The sequence below is a fragment of the Aspergillus karnatakaensis genome, assembly GCF_047715665.1.
Source record: "Aspergillus karnatakaensis strain CBS 102800 unplaced genomic scaffold BJY04scaffold_59, whole genome shotgun sequence".
Taxonomy (NCBI): Eukaryota; Fungi; Ascomycota; class Eurotiomycetes; order Eurotiales; family Aspergillaceae; genus Aspergillus; species Aspergillus karnatakaensis.
This window is the reverse complement of record NW_027395771.1, coordinates 84,572-112,342: the sequence shown is the minus strand read 5'-3', so window position 1 is coordinate 112,342 and position 27,771 is coordinate 84,572. Positions and strand designations below refer to the sequence as shown.

Below are 27,771 nucleotides of genomic sequence, written 5' to 3'. Positions count from 1 at the left end.
TGGGTCGGTGGGTGATCGGATTGGTTGAAAATAGCTAATATGAGTATCTGGATTATTCACGTGGATCTATATTCTATAAGGATGTATTCATGGCGGCGGCAGTGGCAACGGCAGTAGCATCACGGTGCGAATACTTCCCAGCCTTAAACGCCCGAATGCACGACCAGCTGGCCATGCCCTTTACCGGTCCAACGGCGGCTAGCGGGTCACACTCTCCTGTGTCAGGTATACGATCTAGCCGTTTAGTTCGTAGCAGCATGTCTATCTTCTCCTCTCGATGAGTGGTCAGTCTTTGTAGCATGTCTGCAGCGGAAATCACTTCCCCGCTCACGATGAACGTCGTCGCGCCGAACTCTGGATTCTCGATACACTGACTCTGTAGGTCCAGACGCAGCGCCTCCTCTGATAGCGACGCGAGCCAATTCGAGTCGAACGGCCCCTCGCGGTGTGGCCATGACCGGAGGAGTTGGATCGCGCGCCAGCGAACGCCGTAGTCGGCGCAGGCTCGTGCTGCTAGGTGCAGTGGGGGGATGACGCCGACTTCGACTGTGAAGGAGGGTCGGTCTGGCGAGGGGAACATGTTCATTATTCGCTCGGCCATGGTGCAGACTCTGTCAAGGTCCGGGGTATAGTGTGCCCTTGTGGGGTTGTTTTTGGATAGGAGACAGGTCTGTAGGCAGACTGGGAGGCTGATGAGGCGGAGGCTGATTATTTCGGCGCCGCGCTGCTCTTTCAGGCTGAGGGTGTGGTAGGAGGTTTGGTAGAATTCTTGGAAGGAGGTTTTGAACTGCGTGAGTTGACCCCAGACGGCGTGCTGGCGGGTTTGGAGGGTAGGGTAATTTGCCTGGACTTGTTCCTCTGTCATGCCTGCGCATGGGGCGCTGAAGTCGTAGACTGCGCCTATGACGGCGTCGAATGCGATGCGCGCTTCGTTAAGTGTTTGGAAGTGTGGTTTGGTTGAGTGTTGGTCGTCGGCGAGGAGGATGGGGAAATTGCGGTCGTAGTGGGCGGCTGATATGTCTAGTTGGGAGAAGGCTGCAAGGATGCAGTCCACATCTATGGTAGAGCTTACTGACGTACTCTGAAGATCTTTGAGGATGCGTAACCCACTACGGAGGTGGACAAAGGCATTCTCGTATAGACCACGGAGAAGATCTGCTAGGACGAACAGGAGGCAGCATACGAGAATGACTTCTCGAAGACGCGGATCTTGCGACGTATGGTGCTGGTTGATTAGCTTGATTGAGCGAGCCAATTGATCCTCTGCGAATTGATACCAGGGATTGTCGGCTCTGTTAGTGGCTAGCGGCATTCCATTCGCTTCGGAGTTTTCATGAATAGCACTGAGGGCGATGATCGCATGGTAAACGGGTGGCTCAGACTGACTGAGCTGCAGGACGAGATTCTGCCAGAGTGCAGAGTCGAAGAATTCGAGCAATGTAGGAGCAGTGTGGAACTGAAAGTGAGTGAAACACCGTCTCTCATCAGACGTCATGGCCCAATCCAGTCCAACTGGTCTTCTAGGGCTGAGATGTGGAGGTCCGCGCTTGATGGCCAGTTTGGCTTGTGGAGGTAGCCTTTGGACATCATAGCCGTCGCATTTTCGACCAGTGGAGGAGCAGTTCCGACACGCTACGGGGGTCTCGTCGCATTTGATGCGGCGTGCCCTGCATGGTCAGGAGGTGCGAATTGTATTATTGGTGCGAGAACGTACCGGCATGTCCGACAGCCTGTCCTGGATCGCTTCCGGCTGGTCACTCGTGTTTCCATGGCCTGGTGGAAGAGAATCGTCCTCAGCTGATTCGAGCTCTCGTAACTCCAAGTGGCCCCTTTCCGATTACTCAGCTTAATTTAAGTATAGCTTCAGACCCACTTCGCAGGGCGACATCATTCGTCTGCTCGCTAAGGTCTTGACAGATGCCGGAATGTACAAGGCTCAAGCTCGCCAGGCTGCCTTGCGTGGCTTTGCAGGTGTCTTTTAGTCTCTGGAATGGATGTCCGATCTAGCCCTACCTACCAAAGCAAGTTCCATGTCTGGCCTATCCCAATGTGCTGAGAGTCTGAACTAACCCATTCACCTAACCTTCCACGATTCGTTGAAGAATAACCCTAAGCTCTCGTGTTAGCGCCACCCATGGATGTCCTCGCCTGGTAGCTGCAGTAAGTAAGAGTATATCAGCTCTCAATGAGGCAATCGTTTATCCCAATCCGGATAACGCTTTGAACAACCTGACAAATGCAGATTCAACTGTACAATGTGAAATCATGGAATAGAAACTTCGTGGCAGGCTGCTTGGTAATATATGCCGCAAATGCAGACCCTGGCAGATTTGTGATTAGTGATCTTGGTTATGTGGGTCAGATCTTGTATAGATGCTTTGAAGTATATATCTTGCAAGAGGTAAGTTAGAAATAAAGAGCAGCGAAGTGAATTCGAGTTGTTGACTCAATGCTCAAGATGGCTACCAAGATGATCGAGTATACTATCAGCGGCAAGGGCCCTGTCATTGCCACGAGGCGCGTGGTGCCTATTCCGTATGTTAGAGAAATTCTCTATCGAGAACATGTCTAACTATGCTTCTAGAAAGCCCGGTGCGAGTGAAGTCCTGATCAAAGTCATCGCGACAGACTCCAATCCGAAGGACTGGAAGGTAAGCAATCCCAATCCACAACCGGACCGGAACCACACTCAAGACCAAGCAGGCCTCCGGTGGCCACGAAGAAGGCCGCGGTATCAACCAAGGCGATGATATCTCCGGGATCGTCGAGTCAGTTGGGTCATCAGTCTGGGAGTTCGCACCGGGGGATCGGGTCGCTGCGTTCCACCGCATGTTCCAGCCACATGGATCCTACGCACAGTTCGCCATTGCTCCAGCATCGACAACATTTAAATTGCCCCCAAATATCAGCCATGAGGCGGGCGCAACGCTTCCTCTTGCACTGATGACCTCTGCGTTGGCATTGTATCAGAATCTGGGCTTGCCGCTTCCGTGGAATCCTGCGACGACCGAGACTCCGGTTCTCATTTACGGCGGTGCGTCGGCGGTTGGTGCGTATGCAATTAAGCTCGCGAAGCTCAGCGGCTTGAGTCCGATCATCACTGTTGCCGGAAATGGGATTGATTTCGTGAAGTCTCTGAACGCGGCGGATTTCATTATCGACTATCGCAAAGGCACCGTGGTGGAGGATATCAAAGCTGCGCTGAATGGTCGAACGCTGCACCACGCCTTTGACGCCGTTTCGTACAATCGCAGCTATGAAGATATCATTGCCGTGCTGCAAGCGTCTGGAGGGGGAAGCATTGATATGGTCGATCCTCCGAGCGATGACAAGGCGAACCCCGATCGCGAGTCGTGGCAATGGCCGGAGGGGATCAAGTTCACTCGGACTTTTGTGTCTAGTGCATACGGCTCTCCGCATAAGTATCGTGATGCGGAGGGTGCCAAGCAGGACGAACAGTTTGCGTATGCCTTTTATCGGTACTTGAGCTATCTTCTGGCGGAAGGCAAGATTGAGCCACATCCATTCGAGGTGCAGGCTGATGGCTTGGAAAGCGTTGCGAGGGGAATTCAGCTGTTGAAGGATCGGAAGGTCTCGGCGACGAAGTTGGTTTATAGGTATGTCTTTGTGTTTGCGGTGATCGATCGTGGGTGACTGACCTTGGTAGGATTGCCGACACTCCGAACCTAGATGCCTTGGATTAGTATCAGGGCTTATGTAGGTTGTACTTATATGGTGCAGCTGCTGCTGCAATTGGATATTTTACGCGGAATCTTTGAGTGTCACATTAGTAGCTTGTTATGAGAAAGGAATTTCTGCATCAATGATCGTTAACTGACATCTTGAAGCTCCCTATGTCCCGGGCGCAGTGGAAATCGTCCATGTCCGATTGCGCTGACAAAGGATCATCCAAATGCAGCAATACTCCCTGCGTAAGGTAACTTTGAGCATCCTTCAACCGACTCTTTTGCATGGATTACCCTTGCTAGTCCATCACAAGGCTTGCCGGTCAAGGCATCCACCGAATTTCGGCATGAAGGAACTGCTGCGAGCAATGCTAGCTCCATGCTGTGAGACATCAGACCAAGCATGTCAGCATCTCCTGGTCTCTTCGCTTAGTGGCCACTATCATGGTGGAATGAAAGACATTTTGGCAGGCGCGATGCAGGGTCTTGGTGATTCGGCCTGGCTGTCGGCTGACCTTCGACTGATCTCTTCTCCTCATTACAATGCTTCCTTTTGGTGTGGAGTGCCTGTGCCAGTCATTTCGGCGACTTTTCATTCGCACCCTTCCTTCTAGTATACCCTTGCTTGACGGTGGTCGGCTCATTATCGATATCGTGGAGGGTTACACTCTACAAGCGGGGAGAAAGACCAGGTACAAAGGTATAGTTAGCTACTTCTCCGTAGCTTGCTCGTTTATACTAATTACAGCTCTCTCAAGATGAAGCTCTTCTGTCTGTTCTTGGCCTTTGGCCAGTCGATCCACTCTCTCGCTCGTCCAACAACCCTTCCCACCTCCAGTGACTATGTGATTATCGGTGCCGGTCCAGCCGGCTACGTCCTCGCTACTCGTCTCTCGGAGAACCCTGACATTACCGTGACGCTCCTTGAAGCAGGGCCAGATGGCGGCAATGACCCCAACATGTGGACCCCAGGAAAGGCAGGCCCGCTTCAGGCTACTCGCTACGCCTGGAACTACACCTCTCAGCCAGACCCGAGACGCGGTAACATTGCTCGCCGTCTGCCGCAGGGCCATACCCTTGGTGGTGGGACATCAATCAACTTCATGTCTTACTCGCGTGGAGCTGGTAGTGTATACGATGAGTGGGCCAATAGATCGAGTATTGAGGGCTTCAGATTCCACAACCTGGTTGATCAATTCAGGCGCTCGACTAACCTGACTGTTCCGTATCCGCTCGACTATGCGGTAGCTGCAAACCATGGGGTGTACGGAGACGGGCCTGTACAGGTTAGTTATGAGAGGGTACCTACTGGAACCGAGCCCTACTGGGGCAACGCCATGTCTGCAGCTATTGGACATCACGTTCATCTTATTGATCCGACCGATGGACGAGGGATCGGCAGATGGAATGGTGGACCCCATACTATCGACATTCACACCGGGAGGCGAAGCTCTGCCCAAGCCGCTTATGGACCGATTCTTGCCCAGAGGCCGAACGTGGTCGTGATACCAGATGCCGAAGCGACCAAGATTGACATTGTCGACAGAAAGGCTGTGTCGGTTCAGTTTGTCTCCCACGTCGATAACGTGGCTTACACCATTGCCGTACGGAGAGAGGTCATCAGCAGTGCCGGCGCCATCGGCTCACCTAAGCTTCTGATGCTTTCTGGTATTGGTCCGAGAGAACATCTAGAAGTTCTTGGAATTCCCGTCCTTCAGGAGGTCCCTGAAGTAGGTGACAACCTGCATGAACATCACAATGCCGTCGTCATGTCCCAGATTTCGCCAGAGATTGTTACAGCATGGGCACTCCGCACGAATGCGACGCTCCGTGCAGAAGCTGAAGCTGAGTATGCAGCGCATGGAACCGGTCCTCTGTCGCAGATTCTCACCTCCAGCATCGTGACCGAACGGCCATCAGATGCTCTTCTTGAGTCTCTCAATGCCACCTTTCACAGGTCACTTCCTAGGGATCGCCCTCTTTTGTACTACCAGTATACAACTTCGAACTTGCTCCCTAACCCTGAAATGATAAACCCTATGTCTGGCTTCGTTAGTCTAGTCCAGCCAGAGGAACATGGGTACATACGACTAGCCAGCGCAGACTACCGCGACGCGCCGCTCATCTACTCCAACTATTGGGGCTCTAACGCGGACTTGGCTCTGATTTTATACGGGTACAAGAAACTTCGCGGTGCCATGGCATCTGCTATCCTCGCCCCGATCGTGCAGCGAGAAGTATTTCCCGGACCGCAAGTCCAAAGCGATGCAGACCTGCTGCAAGCAATCTTCGCCAGTGCGTGGTCATTTGACCATCCAAGTGGGACTTGCTCGTTGGGTAAAGTATTGGACGAGAATTTCCGAATTCCAGGCATCCAAAGCTTGAGAGTGGTTGACTCCAGCATCCTGCCTTCCCAGCCAACCAGTCCTTTGTCTGGTCCAGTCTATGCCGTCGCTGAGCTGGCAGCTGAAATCATCAAGAATGGGTGGAATGAGGCTGTTTAGTTGTCGTTGTATTCAGTCTATGCTTGTGGTCTTTCACGTTGGCTCATTTCAGTGAATATTGCTAGTTCAGTTGCAGTTCAGGACAAAGCTCATTGCGCACTTTGCGTCTCCTTCTCCGTGTCTTTATGGAAATGGACAAAGATGACGCTACAATAGACTTTGATCGTAAAGTATATCACTTAAGTAGACATGTTTCCACCTCATGGCCGGAAATCGTCTCCGATATCTACGAGCAATCTTTCTAGGCCTTCTCTCTCCATCTCTCTATCCCTCTATCTCTCTACCATCTCCATCACCGCTCCAGCATCACAGTCCCACCGCATCAATCAGCAAGCAGTATCCCATATTATCTCACTCACCCCCAACCCATCAATTCACAACAGGACCACCCATCCCATCGTCATACACGACTCGACAGCATGTCCCCCAACAAAGCAACAACCCATCCCCGCCCCGACCCCATGCACACCCGCAAAACCCTCAAATCCGCCTCCTCCACCCAAGGCCCCATGTCCATCGAAATCTATCTCGCCTTGTTAGACCCCTACCGCAGCTCCTCGAATCCCTGGCCGTACCCGTGGACCGTTGCGCCGGCACCAGCAAGTATCACCAAGAGGGTTCAGAAGCCCAGAAATGAGATACTGGGTACTCTAGAACGACATGGATTCCCCGACCAGCGGTTCCTGAGGATTGAAGTCGAGGATGTAGCAAGACAGGTTTACTCAACTCCCGCCGGCTCGAGTACCAATACCGAAACCAATACAAAGAGAAATGGCAAGCAGAACGACGGAGGAATGAGCATGAGCGAGACGACAACCCTCCAAACCCGCACAGTCCTCCGCACCAAATACATCATCGACCCCTACACATCCACCCCACCAGCACCAACACCACCAACCGACCTCCTCCCCGCCCGCCTGGAGATCCAATCCCTCCTGAAATCCCACTCCATCAGGAATATCTACACCGAAATCGTCTTCCTAAACCAATGTTTCGACCCCGTCATCTTAACCATGGAAAGCAAAGACGTCCCGACTCTCTACCGCAAGATCCAAGCGCGGCTACAGGCGATCCTAGTACACCATCTTGGCGGCGGGACTCTCGCGAAATGGCACCATGTTGCGGCGCTGCATGTGGGGGCCAGTAGGCAAGAGTGTCGCTCTGTACTGGGGATTTGGGTTGAGAGGGGCGCTGTGGCGGATTGGGGATCTATCTCTAAGGAGGTTCGGGGGTGTTTTGAGGAGGAAAAGGAAAGAATTCGAGCTAATGGGGATATCGAGGAGCTGGATACGGATTTGGATCTGGATATTGAGTTCCTTCCTGAGAGGTTCGCTGATGAGTTTGAGGGTGCCGTGATGAGGACCTCTCTGGGTTCGAGGAGGGATGAGGTCTATGCGGTTGAGAGGGAGGGGTGGGTTGGGGATGAGGTTTGGAGTGAGGATGAGCTGTGGGAGAGGTGGACGAGTTCGGAGGATGAGGAGGAGGAGGAGGAACAAGGAAAAGAGGATGAAGTGCATACATCGGATTTGGATGATGATTTCGAGGGGAGGGTTTCGGAGGGCGAGGGGGATTTGTCGCCTTAGATTGTACTTTCTGATTACCTTGGCTGCTTTGGGGATTCTCTTGGGAAATAGCCATCTTTTTCTCGTTTCTCTTGGACGGTTTCTTTGGCTTTTTTATGGACTGGCTGGGTCTTTGTGTTGGTTTTGACGTTATTTGATACCCTTGATATTTGTTTCATACATCGGATGGGCTTTCTGGTATGGCATGTGCAGTGATGATGTTGTTAGAGTGTTCTTCGACGTTATAAGATCTCTCTCGCCATCAATATTATGTTTTGCATTCAATATATAATCATTTTCAGCCCTCTTCTCGTCCTCCTCCATATAAATCTCATAACAACCTAACAAACCCACCACACCTAAGACAAGAAAACTATTTCGGATCATACGCCGAAACCTCAATCTCAAACCTCATGTCATCATGCCCTAGCCGCGCAACGCCAACCTCCGTCCAAACCGGCCCATGGTCCGGCATCCACTTCTTAAAGTTCCGCACCACCGCCTCGTGAGCTTCTGAATTCAAAGGCACATGGTATGTTGTGACTCTAAACACCTGGCTCCAGCCCTTCCCGCCGGCGTCGCGGAGGTTCAGATCGACGTTTGCGAAGGCTTGGTCGATTTGTGCGTTAATTTCCCGGTCGATTGTGCCCGTTTTGGGGTCCCAGCCGCCTGGATTGTTAGTCAGGGTATGAGAAGAGGGAAGAGGTGGGAGATAGAAGTTGGGGTCTAGAGGGCGTACCTTGTCCGGAGCATTCGATGCGATCACCGACTCGGATGGCTTGGTTGTATCGGTTTTGCTCGTGGAGGATTTGGCCCATGCCCTCGTAGTTGTAGGCTTTTAGGCCGGACATTTTGATTTTGCTTGATTGTTTGAGTTCTGTGGTTTTCTAAAGGAAATGACAGTAGACTGAGACCGATCGTGTGATTGTGCCTCTAATGCATCAGTACACAGGATCTCTAGAGGCTTATATACCCCAACCTTCCCACATCCCCGCTTCCACCGAGATCTACCGCATCACAACCTAGAAAGTTACTCAGCTAAAGCTCAGACCGCACCGTAATCATCCAACAGAAAGATGACAAACACAGCAGGCGTAGTCCTTGGCCGTAAGCCACATTGCATTATCGAAAGAGCCGGATTGGGCCAAACTGGGCGCTGCCAGCTGCCGAGCCCTACCTAAGCGCGCTGAAGTCGGGCGTTAGCGGCACTGGGGTACACTAGCTTACTTGCCCAGTGGACGGCCACAAAAGCAAGAGAGATTCACCACGGTGATTTCTAATTTTCGGAGTATTTGGATCTCCGGGTGGCTGTATCCTTGGGGTTCGAGAAGATTGTGTTTATGCGGAGCCGCCATGTTGATTCGAGCTGATGCTTACAAAGCGAGGGCTTTTCTTGTCGGAGTCAGGGGATAGAGTTAAGCCCGTACGTCAGAACTTATTTCTTGTTCGCCAGTTTTATTCATGGACATGCAGAGGAAGTATTGTGCTCAGTAGAGGCACCGTGAAGGGTCTGCTACGAGTTAGGACATTGTCGACGGGCATAGAGGTCGAAGGTATTGAAGTGATGCATCAATACAATCGCTCGCTCATAGGTATACTGTGTAGACAATGGCTTCCCCGCTCAAGAAAAATCTACTGATATGTATGAAGCGATACTTAGACACCACAGTCCGTAGCCAGTCTGGCATTGAAGAGAAGCCCTAAGAGGGTTATACATGTCGGAAAACCCATCCAAGATCTGTATATCAGCTAAAATTCCCATACAGCTTACTTACTCGCCCCTCATATCTTGCCGGTGGTCAATATTGCTCGATATTTAGAGCTGAAGAATGGCTATCCCACCCCAGAGCAGCCTTGTAGTACACCCCGCCTAGTGGACTGCGGATGTTGGGACACCACCTCACCTACATATAGCGGATTCTGCGTAACAGTGATAAGTCGAAGCAGTGTTAATAGATTGCAAGGTGCCCCATCACACAAAATGTGCTTTATGTAGGTCAAAGGCGTGTGCAGGCTTGGTATCATGTGATTGATGTACACCGAATTCTTTGTCAACAAACCCCTCCCCCTTCACATACATGCATCGTGGAGAGAAAGTCAGCAACAAGAGCAAGATGGAAACCGACGATACAGAAAGCAAGAGACTGGCGGCGGAGGAAAAGAGAAAGAGGTGGGAAGAGGCGACTCGCCCTCGAATGACGGAGATCGTCCCGGGCCTCTTTCTCGGGAATATTGGGTCCTCCTGGAGTCGAGATCTGCTGCAAGGAAATCGCACCAACGCCATAGTCTCGCTTACTACCGCGCGCTGGGTGTGGTGGAATGAGGCTGGCAGTACGAGACGAGCGGGGGTTTCTAAAGAACGCCACAAATGGGTTCAGTGTGCGGACTCGTCAACTCAGGATCTTCTCGTGTATATGAGCGACATCTGCGACTTTATTGACGAGGTGGCTGCTCCATCGCTACAGTCGTCTTCAGCACTTCCAACCGAGGCTGAGAATCTCCTCGATAATCAACCGCGCGACGAACCTCAGCACGGGATCCTGGTGCACTGTGATCAAGCAAGATCTCGTTCCCCTACGATCATCATTGCCTATCTGATGCGAAAGTACGGCGCAAAGCGAGAGGATGCCCTTTCCTTTGTCTTATCGAAACAGAAAGTCAGGCCAAGCGCGAACTTCACTAGGCAACTTGAAGTATGGGAGCAGGTGCAATATCAGCTGTGGGAAATCAGTGAGAGGACGATTCCAAAGCCCCAGTACCAAGCATTTCTGGATGATCGCGCAGCTCCTCTGCGGGAGAAGGGTCTTACATGGAATGAACCTCTTGTGCCTTTGACTCTCTAGTAGGCCTCTTTGTGTCTGTCATCGGAGCATCGGGGCTTTTCCGTACGATGATCCAACCTTTGTGTTCACAGAAGCTATCGGTCTGCCTACAGCTGCATCATTTATATTCCACGAGATGAGCTTCTGGGATTATGTGACATGCCCATCACTGTGGCAAGTTACCACCATCGCTAGAGACGGAGAATGTACCGGGGCAGGTAAAGTAGTAAGATCGGTAGAATTATCCTTTATTTCTCGTTTTCAAACCGGTCAAGTAGGAATTCAGCGGTACTAGAAAAGTCTGAGGGCAAGCCGTCTACCACTTCTCAACATAAGGCCTTAAATCTAATTCAAATCCGAACGTTGTGCGCGGCTGGATATGCAAATGCCAGTATGCATCCGCGATCTATATTTTGAATATTAGCATGATTTTCTTGGAAACCCAAATATAGTGATTCGACAACTTACTGCACCAGGATCCAACTTCCCATCTGGATGCTCATTCGCCCAATCCTTTGTGCGGGGAATATCAATCACACCATCAATGATAACGTGGGCGACATGCACGCCCTTTGGTCCGAACTCGCGAGCTAGAGACTGTGCGAGTGCGCGCAGGGCGAACTTTCCTGTTGCGAAGGGCGCGAAATTCGCGGAGCCGCGGACGCTGGCGGTGGCGCCTGTGAAGATGAGAGTTGGCGGATTTTGGAGGTCGGTAGCTTTTTGTAGGAGAGGGAGAGTTCGTTGGGCAAAGTTGAAGGCGCCGATACTGTTGTTGTAAGCATGTCATTCGCGATTGCAGGGGATATCAAAGCAAGCGGGAGCATACCCCTGGCTTCTATACCCTCCCGCAAACTCCTCCTCTGTCAATTCCAAGAACGGCTTCCGCACAAATCCGCCACCAGAGTTGAAGACAGCAGCTGCAAGTGGTGTGTCCTTGTATTGCTGGTTGATCTTCTCGAATGCGGCCTGCACGCTGTTCGAGTCTGCGAGATCGGCACTGATGCCGGTGGCTTGTCCGCCGGCAGAGTTGATTTCTTCCACGACAGGGTTGAAGTTGTCCGGGTTTCGGGCGAGAACCACAACGGAGTATGCTTGAGCGAACTTGCGCGCAATGCTTGCGCCCTGGAAGATGTTAGTCGTGATTTTGGTGTGCGGGGTAGGTGAGGGGAGAGTTGTTGTGGTGGACAGAACGTACCGTGCCTGGGCCGACGCCAGCAACGATAGCAAAGGGCTTAGTGGCCATTATGTTCAATGTTTCGAGGCTAGGCTGCAGTTTAGGTCAGGACAAGCGAGTTGAGATAGATGAATCTCTTGTTTTGAAACCGCGGGGATGCTCTTTTTATGTCCTGGTCCAGGTCACGAACAATCTCAGCAATGTGACTAATTATACGCATCAACGGACAATTGACAAAATCCTCTGAGGATGTCGTCTTTGATTTATAATCATCGTTACCATATCTGCAGCATTGACAAGGTTGGAGATGGAATAATCGCGTTGGTAATGAGGGGTGCAATGATGACATTCTTGCCTTGTTCTTCAGGCGTCAGGGCATGCGAGGCAGCAAGGCATCAATTGCTATCGATAAGCTTCAGCTTTTTTCCTTCCCCAAGCCGACCTCTGCGACATTCTTCATCCTCGACTGCCTTTCTTTCTCAGTGCTTTGCTTTTGATACCCATTGCGCTTTGTCTTCTTTTTCCCGTGTGCTCCTCTTGTACTTATCTCAACACAATGAATGAAGAAGACTCTTCCCTCCTCACAACTCTCTGCGCAATCTGGTCCGTCCCCAGTCCTCCTCCGAACAATCAACATCAACTAATCTTCGCCTTATAGCCACATCAATACTCCCAAATACCGCTGTCCCCGCTGCTCAACCCGCACATGCTCTCTACCCTGCACGCGCCGTCACAAACTCTGGTCCGAATGCTCTGGCATTCGCGACCCAGCCGCGTACCTGCGCCGCAACGAACTCGCGACCGAATCCGCTTTTGACCGAGACTTCAACTTCATTACTGGGATAGAAAGGCGAATTGAACGCGCCGGGCGAGAAGCTGAGAATCGTGGCGTTGATGTCGAGGGCAGATTCGTGGGAGAGCTGGGTGTTGTCGGGTTGGAGAAGGATGATCTCCAACGGGATGGCGATGAGGGGAAGAAGAGAAAGGGGGGGGCCGGTGCTGGTGCAAGACCTGAAACTGGCCTTGTGAAGGGTGAAGCTGGGTTCTTGAGGCGGGCAACGGACGCTGGGGTCAGGGTTATTAAGGCGCCGAGGGGAATGAGTCGGGGGAAGACGAATGGGTCGAAGTGGCATCCTAGGTGAGTTGCTATTCTATTTGTTGTTGCCTGCCTTGAGTGTGTTGCTAATGGCTTTGATTACGTGCAGGCAAAAGTGTTTACACTGGACGATCGAATGGATCACGGACGCTGGAAAGAAAACGTTGAACTGCGCCGAGACATGCACCATCGCCGAAGCATACGATCGAGCGTTCCCATTATCTAAGGAAGAGAGAGAATTGCGGAATCAGCAAACAGTGCAGAACGATGAGCAAAAGGAGGAAACCACGCAAGCAGAATCCGAGCCCAGCGCATCTGAGCCCACGCCGCTGCCAGCGACAACTATACCATCAACAACATCCGCAGACGAAGAAACACCAATCGCCAACCCCCAAGAAGCGGCGCCAGAAGCCTCAGAGAACGACATAACACCCCACCGGACTCTCTTCTTCTACATCCACCGCCCCCGTACTGCGACAAAACAACCTATCCTCGTTCCCGTTTCCTCCAAAACAAAGCTTACCAATGCTCTCCGCGGTCGCACCGTGCTCGAGTTCCCTACGATATACGCACTCCCAATCAACCTTGTCGAACAGTCGGAGGACTCAAAATACACGCTAGAGAAGGAATATTTACGGACGCATTCGGATGCAGAGGCAGAGGGTGAAGCGATGTTAGACGAAGTAGATGCTGCCCCTCTCTTTGGCGCTGGCGCTGTGGATATTGAGGGAGTGGACGAAGAGAAAGTGTTGGAGGTCTTAAAACAGGATCTTTTAGCAGCGCCGGAGGCAGAAGTGCCGTTGTAGTATAACATAGAATTCCCATAGAATGTATATTAGCGCCTCTACAGCTCACCTTTCTCTGCAATTTATCAGGTACTTGTGTGGCGCTCGATTCAGTCTCCAGTTGACGACCTTTTCTACAGAAAGACTGGGGTGCCATTTTCTCTATCAAGCTTGCTTTAAGAGAGGATGGTCGGTAGGCGATTATGTGGTGACATTGTAAATACTGTAGCTTAGATACTATCTGGACATTGGCCTCAATGAAATATATATAAATAAATCACCTACTAGTTACTCACAATATATATAACAACCTCGCTTGTGGTATTTGCGACTGGGAAAAGAACAGCCTTCGTTATCTAGGCTATAGCAAGTAATACCTCCGATTCTCATATTCACATGCTGCCTGTAGGACATCTATCGCCTCTATTAGGCCTGCTGTCGTGAATCAGGTGCCATTGCAGGAGAGCCATGAGCGAATCCAACCAAGCCATGGTCAAACTAACTTCACGACTCGCAAAGCTTGCAAATACTGACTGGTACGACACACGAGAAAAGCCTAGAGTCTTCCAAGGATGAACACAAATTAGTGAAGCACCCGTACAGTTGCCACTTGCAATGCACTCCGACTGTGTCCTGGAGAGCTCACTGCCATCCCGTCCCAAAGGTGATAAGATGTCGAGCGGTAATACCGAGACAGCAAAAAAACACATGCATGATTACGAGCCGGCCTCGCGCAAGATGACGCTCGAGCGGAGCATTTGTTATTTCTGACGGCCAATTAACGCTCATCTTAGCCTCGTCGGTTTGGTGGCGATAAGACTAGCGAGCAGAATGATTGGCGTTGTGCGAGTCAGCTGGATGCAGTGCTCACGCTAAGCTCTTTTCAGATATGACTATGCCACGCTAAGCCCTTTCGGAACGATCGGTTGCTTTGGGCTTCCGTGGCTTGGTACTGTCATAGCCTTGTATGCGGTATTGTAACATGAGTCGATTTCACTCATTTATATAGCCTCACTGATTCTGCTTCAATTGTGGCTGTATGATGCTGAAAAGTTGTGTAGACATACGAAGAGATAGTTCTATCTTGAAATAGTGATTACTGATAGGACGATCGTGATGTCGTGGGAATGAGCAAGGATGAGTCGAAGGCAGGTTGGGTTTTGATCATGTTGTCGGTGTTTTGTTGTCATCCGCGCTAGTGATGAAAGGAGGGGGCGCACGGGTCTTGGCGGAGTTTCTGCTCATTCTCCCTCCCACAACCCTTTCCAACTCCTGCAACCCACTCCGACTGCCCATTCTGCCTCACCATCACCACCGCCCCTACCACCAATTTCATCACTACCGTCGTCACAACATCGCTTTTGCCATATATACTACCGCCGAAATGGACCTCGGATGCTGTTGTTAGAAAGTCGATGACTTTTACCCCGTTTATCTGCTGAAAGCCCCCGAAATCCGTCTTGACCCTTGGTACTGTCTTCACTCGTCGCTCCGTTCGCGTCTAGGTCTTGAATCAGTTCAACTTCTCAATCAACATGACCGCTACACTCGAACGGAGCCTCTCTCGCACCTCCTCCTTATCCATGCCTCTCTCACCCATGATCTCTCTCCGCCATGAAGCTTCAACACCGACCCTATCCCTTTCTGACTCCTCCGTCTCCCACATCCACGAGCGCCTCTCCGTCATCGATTCACGCCTGCTCGAGTTACGATCGACTGTTCTGACCAAGGATGGATATGTCGACCGTCGTAACCGAGAAGATGAGCACATCCGCCGGGAATTCGAAGCAAACCGCTCCATCAGCAACAGGATCGACCTCAACGTGGTTGCTTTGAGGACGGATGTTGATCAACTGAAGTCGGGTATCTTGCAACTAAAGTCTAGCTTAGGGCAAGCCGGCAATGAAACCGTCTTCCTACGCAGCGATGTTGACCGCCTTTCGAAGAACGTCGAGCAAATCCAGGCCGATCTAGAACATGTTCAGACTGATGTTTGTGGCTGCCGCGTTGAGATCAGCAAGCTGCACTCGACCATCAGTCAGCTCCGCACCGATCTCATCACTCTGCAACATGAGACATCGCGTCATCTCAACTCGGTTTTCGAACGCTTTTCCATGATCGAGTCCCGGATGAAGCACTCTGAACGCGTTCGTTTCAACTCGCTTGCAAATACCATTCACGCTCCTATCACACCTGTTCCAGTCGTCGAAGCCGACGGCACCATGCGTTGGCCAGAATACTTTCCTCGTACCGTGTGGAGATTCTGGTGTCTCAAAAAACGCAGTCGACGTAAGTGACGTCCATATTCAACAGACAAGTAAATCCTCCCAGCCTTCTAACATGATCCAGTTAACCGTCTCGCACAACTCGCTGAGTTCTACCAAATTGGCGACTACGAATACTGGGGCCGCATGCATCAAACAGATGGTATGTTCGCCGCCAGTGACAGCGACTCCAGCGATTCAAGCGACTGTCCGTCGAACTTGACTCGCGCTGAAGCGGTTCGCATGTTCCCAGAGCAAGCGCATCAAGCTCTTGCCGCGACCCTCGGTCTCGTTTATTACAAGATCCGCAACGAAGTTGGCGAAAACCCTCACCACCCTCCTATCCATCAGCGCCCACCGAAGAGGCATCAGGAAGAGGTTGCTTCCATCTCATCGAGCTCGAAAGAGAAGCCAGTCAAGGTTGCTCGCCGCCCTAACAACCTCTCCCCTACTGCTCTTCATCGCCTGATCACCGGTCCCTCGCTTGAGTCGAAGTCATTGACCTCCGAGGAATCTGACAAACTCGGCTGGAACGCGAATGGGTCTGAAATCTCTGATGATACCATGAGCAAGCTGCGAGGTATTGTCTCGGAGGAGCTTGGCTCAGTGCTTCGCGCCCTGGAACGCGGGCGGCTGAAGATGAAGCCAAGCCGATCTGAACGGATGGCAATGAGCCCTACGGAGTCGCATGGCTCTCGCAACGAGAAGGCTCCTGCTGTTAGGGACCCTGCTTTAAGAGAGCCGGAGCCAACTCTCAGCACGATTCCCACCGAGATCATCTCGTTCTCCTCGAGAAAGGAAAAGTCAGTTCAAGTTCGGGGATTGGACGAAGTTACCATCCCCGATACTGCCTCTGACACTAGCGGATCGACCTGAACTTCAGTTGAAGTGATTCGGCCGTTTACCACACTAGTTGTGCCATCATTCCCGCCAGTGGTGGGATAACCATACCGTCAGAAGTCTTCTGAAGATAGTCTGAATACTGGGGTGATGGAGACCTGTTCTTCATATTGCCTCGAGTACACATAACGGATCGATATGAACCATTGGTGATTCGACCGTTCATCCCGCTTGGCTACACTTCCAGTCAGTATTCGCACGCTCAAGGCGCAAGCCTTAGCTCGTATACTTCTGGACTCTGACACGCTCGAACCTTGTTCGTGCTTCTGTGGATTTCCGCCCTTTCCTATCACTGTCGCCGATCTGCCAAAGATTGACGATTTGTGTTAGCTTTTGAAGACCGTCGACAAAGTTGACTTGTCCTTGCAACGCTCTCATTGAAGCTGTAGGACAGTATTTGCCGCACATCGCACTCAGCCGCGAACACTCATAGCGTTGGCCTGGGTTATAGGCCCGATTAAGCCTTTCCCGTGAACAAGCATTGATAAGGCGTCTTGGCTTGAGCACTTTAGAAGATACCCTTGAAATTTAGCATTGCATCTGCGTGGGAGTCGGCTTTGTTTCTGAATTTTGGCCATATATTTGATTTTGGGTTCGATTTTGGTTTATTTTGCATACGGTGTATATCGGAGTACTTGATTTTAGCCATCAATGGGCAGCTGTTGACACACCATAGTATTCGCACTCGCATTCGTGTTCCTGTCGAGCGATCGAGCCTCTGCGCTTGCACTCCGGACGATGTCGTGACGCTTCGTTGCCGTTGCCGCCTTGACTTGGCCGGAGTACATCCAAAGAACCGAGCTCTGACTTCGTATGCTCAAGATGCGGTAGCTTCGTATTCAACTAACGTGCCTAGACTGCTCTGCTTGACTTTTTTTAGCTACACAAGTGTCATTCGCTTAAGAAGGTAACCACGCCCTCCCATCCCAATGCTTGATATGTTTGTATGTTACAGAATGCTAGGACTGTTTCGCGACCCTCACTCTATGACCGAACGCAACCCATTGATATTCCAGATCCAATCCAAAACGCCAGCTATGTCCACCCAGCCCATATCTAATAAGATTCTATCTATCTATACAATTCTTCACCCGTAGTATCAAACCATCAAGTAAACGTCGCCCGCCGCTCCCCCGGCAAAACCGCATTCCTCAAACTCCCCAAAACCCCGCTCTCAAACCCCCAATCCCCAACCCAACTCTCCATCCTCACCCCGTCCTTAAAATGCCCCGCGAGATGATCCGCCCTCGCCGAGAAACTAGCCAGTTCCGCAAAGCAGAACCCGCACCGGCTCTTGATCTCCCCCGTACACACCCGCCACGCATCCAAATTCGTCACGGGAGACCGACTGCACCCGTGGAATTTGCGCAGGTGCTGCCACAGATAGTCCTTGCGGCTGAAAGAGCGCTCGGAGTGTGGCTTTGGTGCGCACGCGCGGAAGTCGTGTGTTTCCCAGTGGTCTGGGGTTGGGTTTGGGGTGTCGCAGAAGCGGCATTGCGAGAGGGGGATAGGGTCGATTAGGTCTGCGAGGTTAGGTGTGCAGATCCAGATGTCTAATGGAAGGTGGACGCTCTTCTCGTGCCGCGACCAGTCGTGCTTTTTGGTAAAGGCTTGCGGGCAGAAGGTGCATTGGTAGCGGCCGGTGTCGGTTATGCGTTTGCGGCCGCCGCGCCGGGTGGAGGGGAGGGTTAGGGAGGGGAGGCGGCGGTGGGATGAGGATGGGCGTGAGCGGATAGGGCCTGATGGGTCTGTAGATTGGTAGCTCCAGGCTGAGGAGCTACTGTCTGAGGCGGAGGAGGGGTGGATGCCGAAGCTTGAGTGGGAGGATGCGAGGGAGGAGGCTTCGTAGATCGAGGAGGCTTCGGTTAGGGGGGATTCACCTGGGGTTCGATGGGCGGATGGGTCTGAGTCGAGTGAGGTTGAGGCGATGGCTTGTTGGATGACGGATTCAGGGACGGGCTCTTCGTCGGGTGGTGATGCTTTCCAGCGCTCCATGGGTGTCATTAGTGCTATGTCACTTGTTGGCAATGGCATTGGCATTGGGGATCCGGCGCGGTAGACACGAGTTGATGTCTCGGCTTGTCGCTGCTGCTTCGATCGGCGGCGCGCATTCGCGAACCATGTTGATATACGCTGTTTCGTGAATCCTGTTTCTTGCGCGAGCCGAGCTTTCTCTGCTTCTGTGGGGTACGGGCAGTGTGTGTTTTGATAGAACCATTCGCGCAGCACACGCGCGCCTTTTCTAACGAATTGCTTGGTTTCTTTCGTATCGGGGATGTGCAGCCCTTCTTGGCTGTTGCAGACCTTGTTTCTGTTAGTTATCTGCTATACGATAGTGGGTTAGACTTACACCATCACCCTCCTCTTCAATCAGACCGTGGAGATGACCTAGAACCGGAGAAAGCGTTTCAAACCCAGACGGCTCCCTCTTCTCGCCGCTACCAAAGCTACAAGGACGAAATAGCCCAACGCAACTCGAGCACGACGGTACCGGATTTGGGTTATCTGGCGTGCGCCGGAGAATGAGACACTGCAGCCGATGCCTGCGGCAGTGGTCACACGGTCGGGCTGGTCGCCACGCGCCATCTATCCACTCTGCAACGTTGTTGAAGTTAGATGGCACTATAGGCACATCCGCTGGCTCATTCTGGCCTAGAATCTGTTGCTGGTCGAAGATATTTGGTTCATCGAACCCCTGTGCCCCTCCTAGCGGGGTCGGTGACGGCTCGCCGAAATTGAGAGAATCGAATGTCGACCATGAAGTGCGGTCTCCTTGTGACAACCCTAGATCGATGTTCTGTTGACCGTATAGAGCGTCCCAGTCGAAGAAAATGTCCTCCTCCACCGGCCATAACCCGTCTGGTGGTGGATTTACCCCACCTTCGTGCTCGAGCTGGGGAAATTGTGGGAGACCGGGGGAGACATGGTCAGGGGCTGCTCGATTCTCCATATCCACACTCCAGCAATAGTGTTGGAATCACAGTAAGACAAACTGCTGTACAAGGACGACGAGGCTTGGCCGTGATGTTCAGCGTGGTTGTTCCAGTTGACTCAACATTTTGGCCTGATTTTTTCTCAGGCGGCGAATTCTGGCTAGCCAATGAGGGCTGCTGAATTACCGCAGGTCACGTGCGTCTCCGCTCCTGTGCTCCAGGTAAACAAATCAACTTACCTTGCACCTCATTTTATTAACAATGCTATATTGTTCTAAGACGATGCGTCCAGCTTGAAGCCCTCGGAAAGAACTACTACAGTGCCCGTTTCTTCCTGTCTTTGAGATCACTACCCTATTGACTGACCTCGCCGGTCTCCACAGCATACCACGCCTCAACAAGCAAGATCAAACAATTAATTAGACTTCAGTTCCACTCCAGCTCGCCATGAACCCTGGGCGCAGAGTGAATAGATAGTATGAGCTAGGCGGATACTACCCAATCATAACCAGCGACACCCTCAACGACCGGTACACCACGGTCGAAAAGCTCGGGTTCTGCGCTCACACCACCTCTACCGTCTGGCTCGCGCGGAATAATCAGCTCGAAAAATACGTTGCTGTCGATATTGGTATTGCGGTTGTTAACAAGCGTGAAGCGCAAGCTTTTGCACTCTTGCCGTCTTCGGCGCTGTCAGAACCGAGTCACAGAGATCGCCGAGCTATCCAGAGCCCAATGACATTGTGGGATATTGTCGCTATAGAGTCGGAGTTTGGTCAGGAGTGGCTCGCGGGTGGCGAGGCTTTTTGCATAGCAGATTGATTCGCTTGGTTTACAAAGAATGCTGAAAGGGTGATGGGGACGGTGGAAGGAACAAGGTCAGTTGTTCGATAAGCAAAGACAGCCCAAGGAGGATCGGGATGTTTGGCATATTCGACTGCCGGTTGAAGAGGCGTCTGAGGATGATGTCCCAGGGTGTCAATGGGAGGACGGGCTGATCGCCTTTAAGAAAAATGAGAAGGTGGCTTCTTTGGACTTGACGACTCGCATACTGGTCTTTCATCTTGAGGAAAAATCAACGGTGGAGGAGGCTCTAAGGTTGGAGTGCATGGTTAGGTGGGCAATGCAGGGGGGGGGGGCCTGCATGCTGAGGACTTCTATTCCAGGGCGTCTCCTCTGCGTCCTGTCATATCTACTAAAGTATCCCCCACGAGTTGGATATGGCTATATGAACCTCATTTTAATGGCGCTCCACCTCCTCGCTACTTCATCTCATCTCCAATGCATTAGGCCACGATCCTCATGCAATAAACGCGAGTAGAACCTGTGCCAATGCTAAGATCGAAATAGGTATAAAACTCAAAACGACAAAGAACGACTCGAACCATCAACATGTGATGCAGCATAAGCAAAAATGAGTCTATATAACAAAATGTTAAATGTGGGATTGGTGATGAGCAGATCAAACAAATGAGAACTGGCGAGAAAACTTGCGGGATTTAGATCTCATGAGGAAGAAGAATTGCATCGCCCAGAGTCTTAAGCCCCTCCGAAGTAAGCTCATCGTACATAATACCTCCGAAAATAGCCCCATATGAGGCGACTGTCCCTGACCAAAACCCTAGGGAAGCCGCCTCACCTGCAAGCGAGACAAATGGAAGGGTCGCCACCCCAGCAAATCCCGTTGCAATTCCACCGGTGATGCAGGTGACGAGACCGATTGCTAAACCTCCTATCACAATATAATTGGTTTTCCTGGCTTCCTTCAATTGGCCAATACAATTCAACTGCACTTCTCGAGTCTGATACAGATTGAACCAAACAAAGTCCACGTCCCGATGTCGCTGGCCAGTAACTGTGAGTGGTAAGATGTTCTCATGAAACGCGATAGGATTTTCTATAACGATTGGCTGGTAAGATGGGATCAAAAGGTGGAACATCGCCGTTCGTCCATGGGGGTTCGTTTGGATGAGAGCCTCTCTATCAGTTCTCATCCTCAAACATACCGTACCAAGGTCCTTATTATAGCCCCCAAAGTTAGGGCCCAAAGGTGTCGCCCTGTTCATCTCTTCAAAGACCGGGTACCAATCGGTGTCAGGATTCCAGACATAGAAGTAATGCCGTTGCTTATTATCGCCCTTGCGGTCCTCATTTGCGACTCTGAACATCTCGTTTCGAATAAAGCGATAAACATGTGCTCCGAAACCGTCCTTCTCCCAACCTTGTACCCTTGCGACGTTGGCGATAGCCAGTTCGTTCCGAATAGCTTCTAGCTTCCGCCCGACAAGCTTGATAGCGTTGTTCAGGTCAAGGAGGAGCAAAGGAATGGCTATAAGCGCGGCGCTCTCGAATCGGTTAAGGAACGGGGCGGTGGAATTGAAAGCGCCAGAAATGATGTTGATCTCTTTCGGCTGGACTCTTTCGAGCAGTGTGGGGATCGCTTTCTCAATAGCCTCATAGGCCTGCTCTTTTTGTCTCGCTGTTTGTGCCCTCTGGCTCGTTGCCTGCCCTTCTCGGTATGCGTTCACAGCCTGCCATGCCGCGAGGAAGGCCTGCACACCGTTTTTCTTTATCCATGCCATCGCCGCCTCCTTTGACAAGGAATTGGCCACCCTCAGTCCGATTCCAGCAGCGGGTCCGTAAAAAGGATTCATTTCGTTCGGCGGTTGTCTGCTTGTACGAGCGAATCGACGTCCGATGAGTGGTGATGGGATATCGTGTGTGTGATGGATGATCTAAGATAAACAAGTGAGAGAACGAAGACAAGGATCGATTAAGAACCTCAACGAGCTTAAATGTTGAGATGAGGGGCGCAAGAACCACAAAGTATGCCTTGCCGCCACGTGGTTTGGTGGTGCTGACGGCGGTTACCGATGCGAACTGTGACCCCTGCAATAACCAACTGTTGCGTGAACAGCTCCAACACTAATGAGTGAAGGAGAACCAACCAAACTAACCCCTGGTATTAAGGGATTCGAGTTCCAAAGCATTCTTCGTAAACTGCGAACTGTTGGCGTATGAGTGTGCGAAGTTGTCGAATCATTTCCTCCTCAAGGGGAGTCAGCACTCCTGCCTGCCCAACCTTCCTCAACTGGTTTTTGTTTATCAAGGCACTCTCCAGGGAAAAGGCAAGGTACGTATATGTAGATCCTTTGAATTTTGTGAGATCTATTCTATATAGCACTTAAGCACAGAACTCCCGAATCAATCTCGTAAAAGTCCCCTGAAGCCTCTCCAAACTCTCCACCTCCACCCACTCCTCCTTCCCATGCAGACCATGCCCAGATGGCCCAAACACAACCGCCGGAATACCAGCCTCGCTGAGAAGAGCAGCATCACACCAAAAAGGCACGCTCTGAACCTCTGGCTTGCTTCCTACCGTTGCAGCTGTGCAGTCGGCGAGCTGCTTGATGAGCGGATGATCAGCGTCGATCTTGTGAGCTGGTCGAGTTAATGTTGCTCGTGGGGCGGCGAATTCGAACTTGGAGTTCTCCTTCTGAATATCTAGCAGCAGATTCTGGAGATCGTGGAGAATTGACTCTTCTGTTTGTCCGGGGACTGTCCTGAACTCCACAGTAATCGTGCACTTGGCCGGATAAGAAGACGCCTCTTCTCCACCTTGAATGAGCCCACAATGTAGGGTTGCAGGGCCAAGGACGTCGTCAACAGGGAGTCGTATCTGATAATCTTCCAATGCTCCCAAGAACCGTCCAGCATGGAGAATTGCGTCAACGCCACCAATATGGTTCGAGCCGTGTGCTGCCACGCCGAGAATGTCCACCTCGACCCAGACAAACCCTTTATGTGCGTGCGCAATCACTTCGCTTGTTGGTTCGGGGACGACAGCAGCATCCGCTCTCCACCCTGCTGCTAGTATATCTCTGGTACCTTGCGAAGCATCTTCCTCGTCTGAGACGGCGGCAATGATCACGTCTCCACGGAGAGGAGAGTCGTCAATTTTAGTTGTCGCAACAGCAGCCAACGCAGTAGCGAGTCCACCCTTCATATCGAGACTTCCTCGGCCAAGAACAACCTGTTTTCCGTCCCTCATATCGGTTGTTCCGGAAAGAGGGTCTTTTTCGTAACTTGCTAGACTGACGGTGTCGATGTGGCCATTGAACATCAGTGACTTTCCTTCGCCTGTTCCTTTGAGAACGCCAATGACCGAGGGACGTCCGGGAATAGTTTCAACTCGATTAGATGCAATTCCTCGATGAGCGAACCAGGATTGCAGGTAGTCACTGATTTGCGTCTCGCCAGCGCCGTCTGTAAGAGAGAGTGTAGGGTTGGAGGAGTTGATGCTTGTTAGCACGCTAGTAAGGCCGACAGCATCATCGGCGGAGACGTCGAGCGGAATCGGGTAGTCGCGAGGTCCTTCGGTGCTCAGAAGCACCACAACAGAGTCTTTGGTGAGCAGCGAACTGGACTCAGCTGCAAGACGCCGCAATGCTGCTGTCGAAGCCGCTCCACAAGGCCCAGCCGTGATCGAACTCTCAGCCAGATACTGTACTGCTTGATGACTCTCGTAGCAAGACACAGTGACACTAGCATCCACAAGGCGCTGCAGATTCGGCCACGCCGTAGTCGACACAGTCCCGCAGTTCATCCCATCCATGATTGTATACGAGGTCTCGATCGGCGTCAGTTCACCAGCAAGCAAGCTCTCCTGCAAACAAGCAGCTGTATCCGGCTCAACAGCGATAACAGAAACCCCGTGCTCTCTCGACTTGCAAAACGTCGCAACGGTATTCGCAAGACTCCCGACTCCAACAGGGGTAACCATAACCGTCGCCTTGAGATCCATCTGCGCCAGTTGGCTCTTAATCTCACCCATCATAGTCCCGTACCCTTCCACGATCCAAGCTGGAACCTCCTCATACCCATCTAGAGCAGTGTCCTGAATCAACAGCCCCCCTTCAACCTCCCTCGAGACCTTCAGAGCCTCCAAAACAGCCTGGTCATAGTCACCGTCAAAAACAACAACCTCCGCCCCTTCGGACCTGATTCTTTCCTTTGTCGGTAAGTCCATACTCTCAGACACGTAAATCCGCGACTCGATCCCGAGCATCCGTCCCATGCTCGCTACCGCGCGTCCATGGTTCCCCTTTGTCGCTGCGAACAGGACAACACCTTTTTCTCTGGCGCGGATACCCATTTCCTCCAAGCTGACTGTCAAAGGGAGGAAAAGAAACGATGCGACAGCACGGAATGTGCCCCATGATGCACCGAGGACTTTGAACGAGGGAAGACCGAGTCGGTTGCTTTCGTCTTTGACGTAAATGGCGCGGACGCCGAGTTCGCGAGCGAGAGACGGGAGGTACGTTAGTGGTGTGGGGGTGTAGCCGGGCAAAGAGGTGTGAAATTTTGAGAGACCTTCAACCGAAGGGAAGGACGATGTTTGGGTTGATGCTGAGGGGTTGGTGTAGATTGGACGGCGGGAGGAGGACATTTTGCTGGTTCGGGGTGTTAGTTAGTATAGATAGGCAGGCACAGGTGCGGCGCGTTGACTTACTGGATTGTTGGACTACACTCAAGAAGGGATGAGAAAGATGGATTTTTAGAGAACAAAAAACACAAGAAGAGAGTCAAGGACATAAGAAAATCAATTGGAATATATAGACTAGAAATATGAGTAGAAAATGAGCAATTGCACGTACCTCGTTGCGGTTGACTGTTCAGACGCCTTCCGACTACAGCAGTAAAAAAATACCCACCTCAACCAGGCAATTCTCGATCCACAGTCTTTGCATTCTCTTACAAACCTCTCTGAGCGATTATGATTAGAAATGCCTTTAGAGCAACGCACGAGGCTGGATTGGACAGTCCTTCAACCGCAAGGCGACATATATCCATAGTCTCGCTGCGGGGAACTAGTCCGCACCTCTATCACACCTTTCTGCTATACTTACAATATTGAAAGAAAAAGAAAAACCTCTGAATTACTTATAATCGAAACCGATTATTTCTGGAGTCCAGAATCTATCATGAGGACCGACCACAACTACTACTACATACCCACCGACCCCTGTTGGGTATCGGATTCAGGCGCAAGCGTTGGAGCGTGCAAAAGTCAATGCGGGGGCAACATTTCCCCATACAAACTGGGCCTACACCACAACACAGCAACAACACCACTGCCAACGCTAGTCTCCGCGTCTAAAGATATAGGATGGTCTCGTGGGCACGTTCTGCCTCGAAGCTGAAAGAAACAGCAACCACTTCGCTCCTTCCCCATTCCACCCCCACATGTCCTCCACACCAGACCAGCACCAGCACCAGCACGATGAATAGCATCCGACAATCGCTCACTCATTGTTCAGTACCTATCGCTACTCGTCGATCTTCACTCCTAACAAATGACGAAACTCAGCTTCTTACTCCTTCCTAGTCTCTCCCTCATCGCCCTCACCACCTCAATCGCACCCGACCCGCCTTCAACAACCACCAACATTCCTCCAAGAAACAACCCGAAACTCTCCCCGAGAGTCCCCAGCCACCACCCCTGCGACTGCTACGTCGTCTCCGGCCCAGATGCAGGCTACTTCACCTCCTACAAATTCTGGGACTTCCGCAACATCTCCCTTCCCATCCATGATCTCGACCCCGACCTCGACAATGACCCGGACCTTGATCTCGATCTCGATCTCGAGGAGCCCGAGTTCTCAATCTCCTCCGCAGACATCTGGGAAACCCAAACCGTCCCCCTCTCCGAATCCTCCTTCAGCACCGATTGGGCCGCGCAATCCTGGTCTCGCCAGAAAACCTCCGACTCTCTCGTACCGATGGTTAACTCCGACACGAATGCCTTTTTCGCTAGACACCCCGATTGGCACGGTACAAGCCAGCTGGTCCTCCGAACAATGAGACTACAAGACTCCTCTTCGACGGCAGAGATCGAGAGCCACCATGGGAATTTCTTCCACTGCTCGCTCCGCGTTCGCATGAGGCTCATGTCTAGAGACACGGTATCTCGCGCGCCGTGGGATACAAGGGAGGTAGACAATGTTGTTCCCCGTGGAGCCTGCGCTGGGATATTCACATACCGCTCCGCGACGTGCGAGTCGGACGTTGAGTTCTTGACCTCCGATGCGCCGAATACGATCCACTACGCGAACCAGCCGGATTACGATGCCGTCAATGATTTTATAATCCCTGGCGCGAGCAAGGTTGTCACGACTGTGCCGGCGCCGTGGTCTTCGTGGGTGACGCATCGGATGGATTGGCTGAAGAAGGAGACAAGATGGTATGCGGATGGGCAGCTGCAGGCGAATTTGACGATCAGTGTCCCCGACCGACCGAGTATTCTTGCGTTGAATCTGTGGACGGACGGGGGGATTTGGACGGGGGACATGGAGGTTGATGAGAGTGTGTATATGGGGATTGAGTGGATTGAGATTGCGTACAATACCTCGACGGAGGATCTGTCGTCTATCGAGGGGAACCAGCGGTATCGGCATCGGCCTTCAAAGAGGGGGGAGAAGCGGGCTGGGGAGAAAAGGCAGACGTCTGGCGAGGATGCTGGGGATCGGTGCGAGAGGCCCTGTTACTTGGATAACATGCAGTATTATTAGTTCCGCTCATCGTATTCTTACATCTACAATCGGATACCTTTGCTCCAGATGAGGTCTGCTTTTCAGGAATTAGAGTAACGATAAGCTTTGAATTTGTATTAAGTACATGAGTGTATGCAATTATTCAGCATCTCCCCCCTGTGAATCACCGCCTCGGAATGCTCCCTAGCGGGCCCGAAGTAGCCCTAAGTCATCTGAGTCAGTCAACGCCAATTGTTCCAAGACACGACAAACCCGCCATTGGGGAACAAACCTAACAGGGCCAGATCTTGGTAGTTAAGATATCATGGCAATGCGAAGGTAAGGATATTGATTGTTGTTGTTGTTGAAAGGGACGTTCGATCCGAGAAGAAGGAAGCCCCGGAGGCGGAGGCGCATAAAGAGTCGCCGGGGGTGTTTGCTAAATCTCAGAAACTCGGGTTAGCACACCATAATTAAGGAAGCATCCACGAGCAAACCTACAAGAGAACTAGC

The 27,771-nt window shown here is 51.7% G+C and overlaps 13 protein-coding genes across 13 annotated transcripts; 7 read left to right on the top strand and 6 right to left on the bottom strand.

Annotated features, from left to right (window-relative positions):
• Positions 1-33: 33 nt before the first annotated feature.
• On the bottom strand, positions 34-1,766 carry BJY04DRAFT_198975 (uncharacterized protein). The gene has a single exon (XM_073712690.1). It carries the CDS (start codon positions 1,493-1,495, stop codon positions 74-76), a length of 1,422 nt encoding a protein of 473 aa, XP_073566908.1. The 5' UTR covers positions 1,496-1,766; the 3' UTR covers positions 34-73.
• A 647-nt stretch (positions 1,767-2,413) lies between these two features.
• On the top strand, positions 2,414-4,087 carry BJY04DRAFT_198973 (zinc-binding alcohol dehydrogenase family protein). The gene is made up of 4 exons (XM_073712689.1): positions 2,414-2,535; positions 2,585-2,651; positions 2,704-3,617; positions 3,668-4,087. Exons 1-4 carry the CDS (start codon positions 2,450-2,452, stop codon positions 3,702-3,704), a joined length of 1,104 nt encoding a protein of 367 aa, XP_073566907.1. The 5' UTR covers positions 2,414-2,449; the 3' UTR covers positions 3,705-4,087.
• Positions 4,088-4,155: 68 nt separating this feature from the next.
• On the top strand, positions 4,156-6,217 carry BJY04DRAFT_133666 (GMC family oxidoreductase). The gene has a single exon (XM_073708527.1). The coding sequence runs from the start codon at positions 4,445-4,447 to the stop codon at positions 6,188-6,190; it is 1,746 nt and encodes a 581-aa protein (XP_073566906.1). The 5' UTR covers positions 4,156-4,444; the 3' UTR covers positions 6,191-6,217.
• A 392-nt stretch (positions 6,218-6,609) lies between these two features.
• BJY04DRAFT_222409 (uncharacterized protein) lies at positions 6,610-7,773 on the top strand (the record flags this gene model as incomplete). Its single annotated transcript, XM_073717372.1, has 1 exon — positions 6,610-7,773. The coding sequence occupies one exon, from the start codon at positions 6,610-6,612 to the stop codon at positions 7,771-7,773; it is 1,164 nt and encodes a 387-aa protein (XP_073566905.1).
• Positions 7,774-8,125: 352 nt separating this feature from the next.
• Positions 8,126-8,603, bottom strand: BJY04DRAFT_222408 (RidA family protein; the record flags this gene model as incomplete). Its single annotated transcript, XM_073717371.1, has 2 exons — positions 8,126-8,421; positions 8,492-8,603. 2 exons carry the CDS (start codon positions 8,601-8,603, stop codon positions 8,126-8,128), a joined length of 408 nt encoding a protein of 135 aa, XP_073566904.1.
• Positions 8,604-9,866: 1,263 nt separating this feature from the next.
• BJY04DRAFT_222407 (uncharacterized protein) lies at positions 9,867-10,595 on the top strand (the record flags this gene model as incomplete). The annotated part of the gene is made up of 1 exon (XM_073717370.1): positions 9,867-10,595. One exon carries the CDS (start codon positions 9,867-9,869, stop codon positions 10,593-10,595), a length of 729 nt encoding a protein of 242 aa, XP_073566903.1.
• Positions 10,596-10,742: 147 nt separating this feature from the next.
• On the bottom strand, positions 10,743-11,907 carry BJY04DRAFT_133586 (oxidoreductase, short chain dehydrogenase/reductase family). The gene is made up of 4 exons (XM_073708524.1): positions 11,770-11,907; positions 11,401-11,696; positions 11,043-11,340; positions 10,743-10,980 (listed from the first exon to the last, which is right to left on the bottom strand). Exons 1-4 carry the CDS (start codon positions 11,815-11,817, stop codon positions 10,891-10,893), a joined length of 732 nt encoding a protein of 243 aa, XP_073566902.1. The 5' UTR covers positions 11,818-11,907; the 3' UTR covers positions 10,743-10,890.
• A 395-nt stretch (positions 11,908-12,302) lies between these two features.
• Positions 12,303-13,892, top strand: BJY04DRAFT_133651 (zinc finger HIT domain-containing protein; the record flags this gene model as incomplete). The annotated part of the gene is made up of 3 exons (XM_073708526.1): positions 12,303-12,351; positions 12,407-12,886; positions 12,954-13,892. Coding segments are annotated over 3 exons (1,226 nt in total), but the record flags the coding sequence as incomplete, so codon positions are not given.
• An 860-nt stretch (positions 13,893-14,752) lies between these two features.
• Positions 14,753-16,889, top strand: BJY04DRAFT_133592 (uncharacterized protein). The gene is made up of 2 exons (XM_073708525.1): positions 14,753-15,918; positions 15,979-16,889. The coding sequence occupies exons 1-2, from the start codon at positions 15,165-15,167 to the stop codon at positions 16,767-16,769; spliced, it is 1,545 nt and encodes a 514-aa protein (XP_073566900.1). The 5' UTR covers positions 14,753-15,164; the 3' UTR covers positions 16,770-16,889.
• A 661-nt stretch (positions 16,890-17,550) lies between these two features.
• On the bottom strand, positions 17,551-19,849 carry BJY04DRAFT_133578 (uncharacterized protein). The gene is made up of 2 exons (XM_073708523.1): positions 19,144-19,849; positions 17,551-19,097 (listed from the first exon to the last, which is right to left on the bottom strand). Exons 1-2 carry the CDS (start codon positions 19,741-19,743, stop codon positions 17,901-17,903), a joined length of 1,797 nt encoding a protein of 598 aa, XP_073566899.1. The 5' UTR covers positions 19,744-19,849; the 3' UTR covers positions 17,551-17,900.
• A 1,376-nt stretch (positions 19,850-21,225) lies between these two features.
• Positions 21,226-22,380, bottom strand: BJY04DRAFT_222402 (uncharacterized protein; the record flags this gene model as incomplete). Its single annotated transcript, XM_073717369.1, has 1 exon — positions 21,226-22,380. One exon carries the CDS (start codon positions 22,378-22,380, stop codon positions 21,226-21,228), a length of 1,155 nt encoding a protein of 384 aa, XP_073566898.1.
• Positions 22,381-22,910: 530 nt separating this feature from the next.
• Positions 22,911-25,175, bottom strand: BJY04DRAFT_222401 (tryptophan synthase beta subunit-like PLP-dependent enzyme; the record flags this gene model as incomplete). Its single annotated transcript, XM_073717368.1, has 1 exon — positions 22,911-25,175. One exon carries the CDS (start codon positions 25,173-25,175, stop codon positions 22,911-22,913), a length of 2,265 nt encoding a protein of 754 aa, XP_073566897.1.
• Positions 25,176-26,067: 892 nt separating this feature from the next.
• On the top strand, positions 26,068-27,441 carry BJY04DRAFT_230905 (glycoside hydrolase family 16 protein; the record flags this gene model as incomplete). Its single annotated transcript, XM_073719384.1, has 2 exons — positions 26,068-27,254; positions 27,426-27,441. Exons 1-2 carry the CDS (start codon positions 26,083-26,085, stop codon positions 27,439-27,441), a joined length of 1,188 nt encoding a protein of 395 aa, XP_073566896.1. The 5' UTR covers positions 26,068-26,082.
• Between the last annotated feature and the right edge of the window lie 330 nt (positions 27,442-27,771).

Excerpts from the sequence above, each read along its gene's own strand:
- BJY04DRAFT_198973 (XM_073712689.1), top strand. The coding sequence starts at position 2,450 with ATGCTCAAGATGGCTACCAAGATGATCGAGTATACTATCAGCGGCAAG. Across the intron at positions 2,536-2,584 it reads AGGCGCGTGGTGCCTATTCC|AAAGCCCGGTGCGAGTGAAG; the intron begins GTATGTTAGAGA and ends CTATGCTTCTAG. Across the intron at positions 2,652-2,703 it reads CCAATCCGAAGGACTGGAAG|GCCTCCGGTGGCCACGAAGA; the intron begins GTAAGCAATCCC and ends AAGACCAAGCAG.
- BJY04DRAFT_133578 (XM_073708523.1), bottom strand. The coding sequence starts at position 19,743 with ATGGAGAATCGAGCAGCCCCTGACCATGTCTCCCCCGGTCTCCCACAA. Across the intron at positions 19,098-19,143 it reads TTGAAGAGGAGGGTGATGGT|GTCTGCAACAGCCAAGAAGG; the intron begins GTAAGTCTAACC and ends AACAGAAACAAG.
- BJY04DRAFT_198975 (XM_073712690.1), bottom strand. The coding sequence starts at position 1,495 with ATGACGTCTGATGAGAGACGGTGTTTCACTCACTTTCAGTTCCACACT.
- BJY04DRAFT_133666 (XM_073708527.1), top strand. The coding sequence starts at position 4,445 with ATGAAGCTCTTCTGTCTGTTCTTGGCCTTTGGCCAGTCGATCCACTCT.
- BJY04DRAFT_133586 (XM_073708524.1), bottom strand. The coding sequence starts at position 11,817 with ATGGCCACTAAGCCCTTTGCTATCGTTGCTGGCGTCGGCCCAGGCACG. Across the intron at positions 11,697-11,769 it reads CTGGCGTCGGCCCAGGCACG|GGCGCAAGCATTGCGCGCAA; the intron begins GTACGTTCTGTC and ends AACATCTTCCAG. Across the intron at positions 11,341-11,400 it reads GGAGGGTATAGAAGCCAGGG|TATCGGCGCCTTCAACTTTG; the intron begins GTATGCTCCCGC and ends TTACAACAACAG.
- BJY04DRAFT_133592 (XM_073708525.1), top strand. The coding sequence starts at position 15,165 with ATGACCGCTACACTCGAACGGAGCCTCTCTCGCACCTCCTCCTTATCC. Across the intron at positions 15,919-15,978 it reads TCTCAAAAAACGCAGTCGAC|TTAACCGTCTCGCACAACTC; the intron begins GTAAGTGACGTC and ends AACATGATCCAG.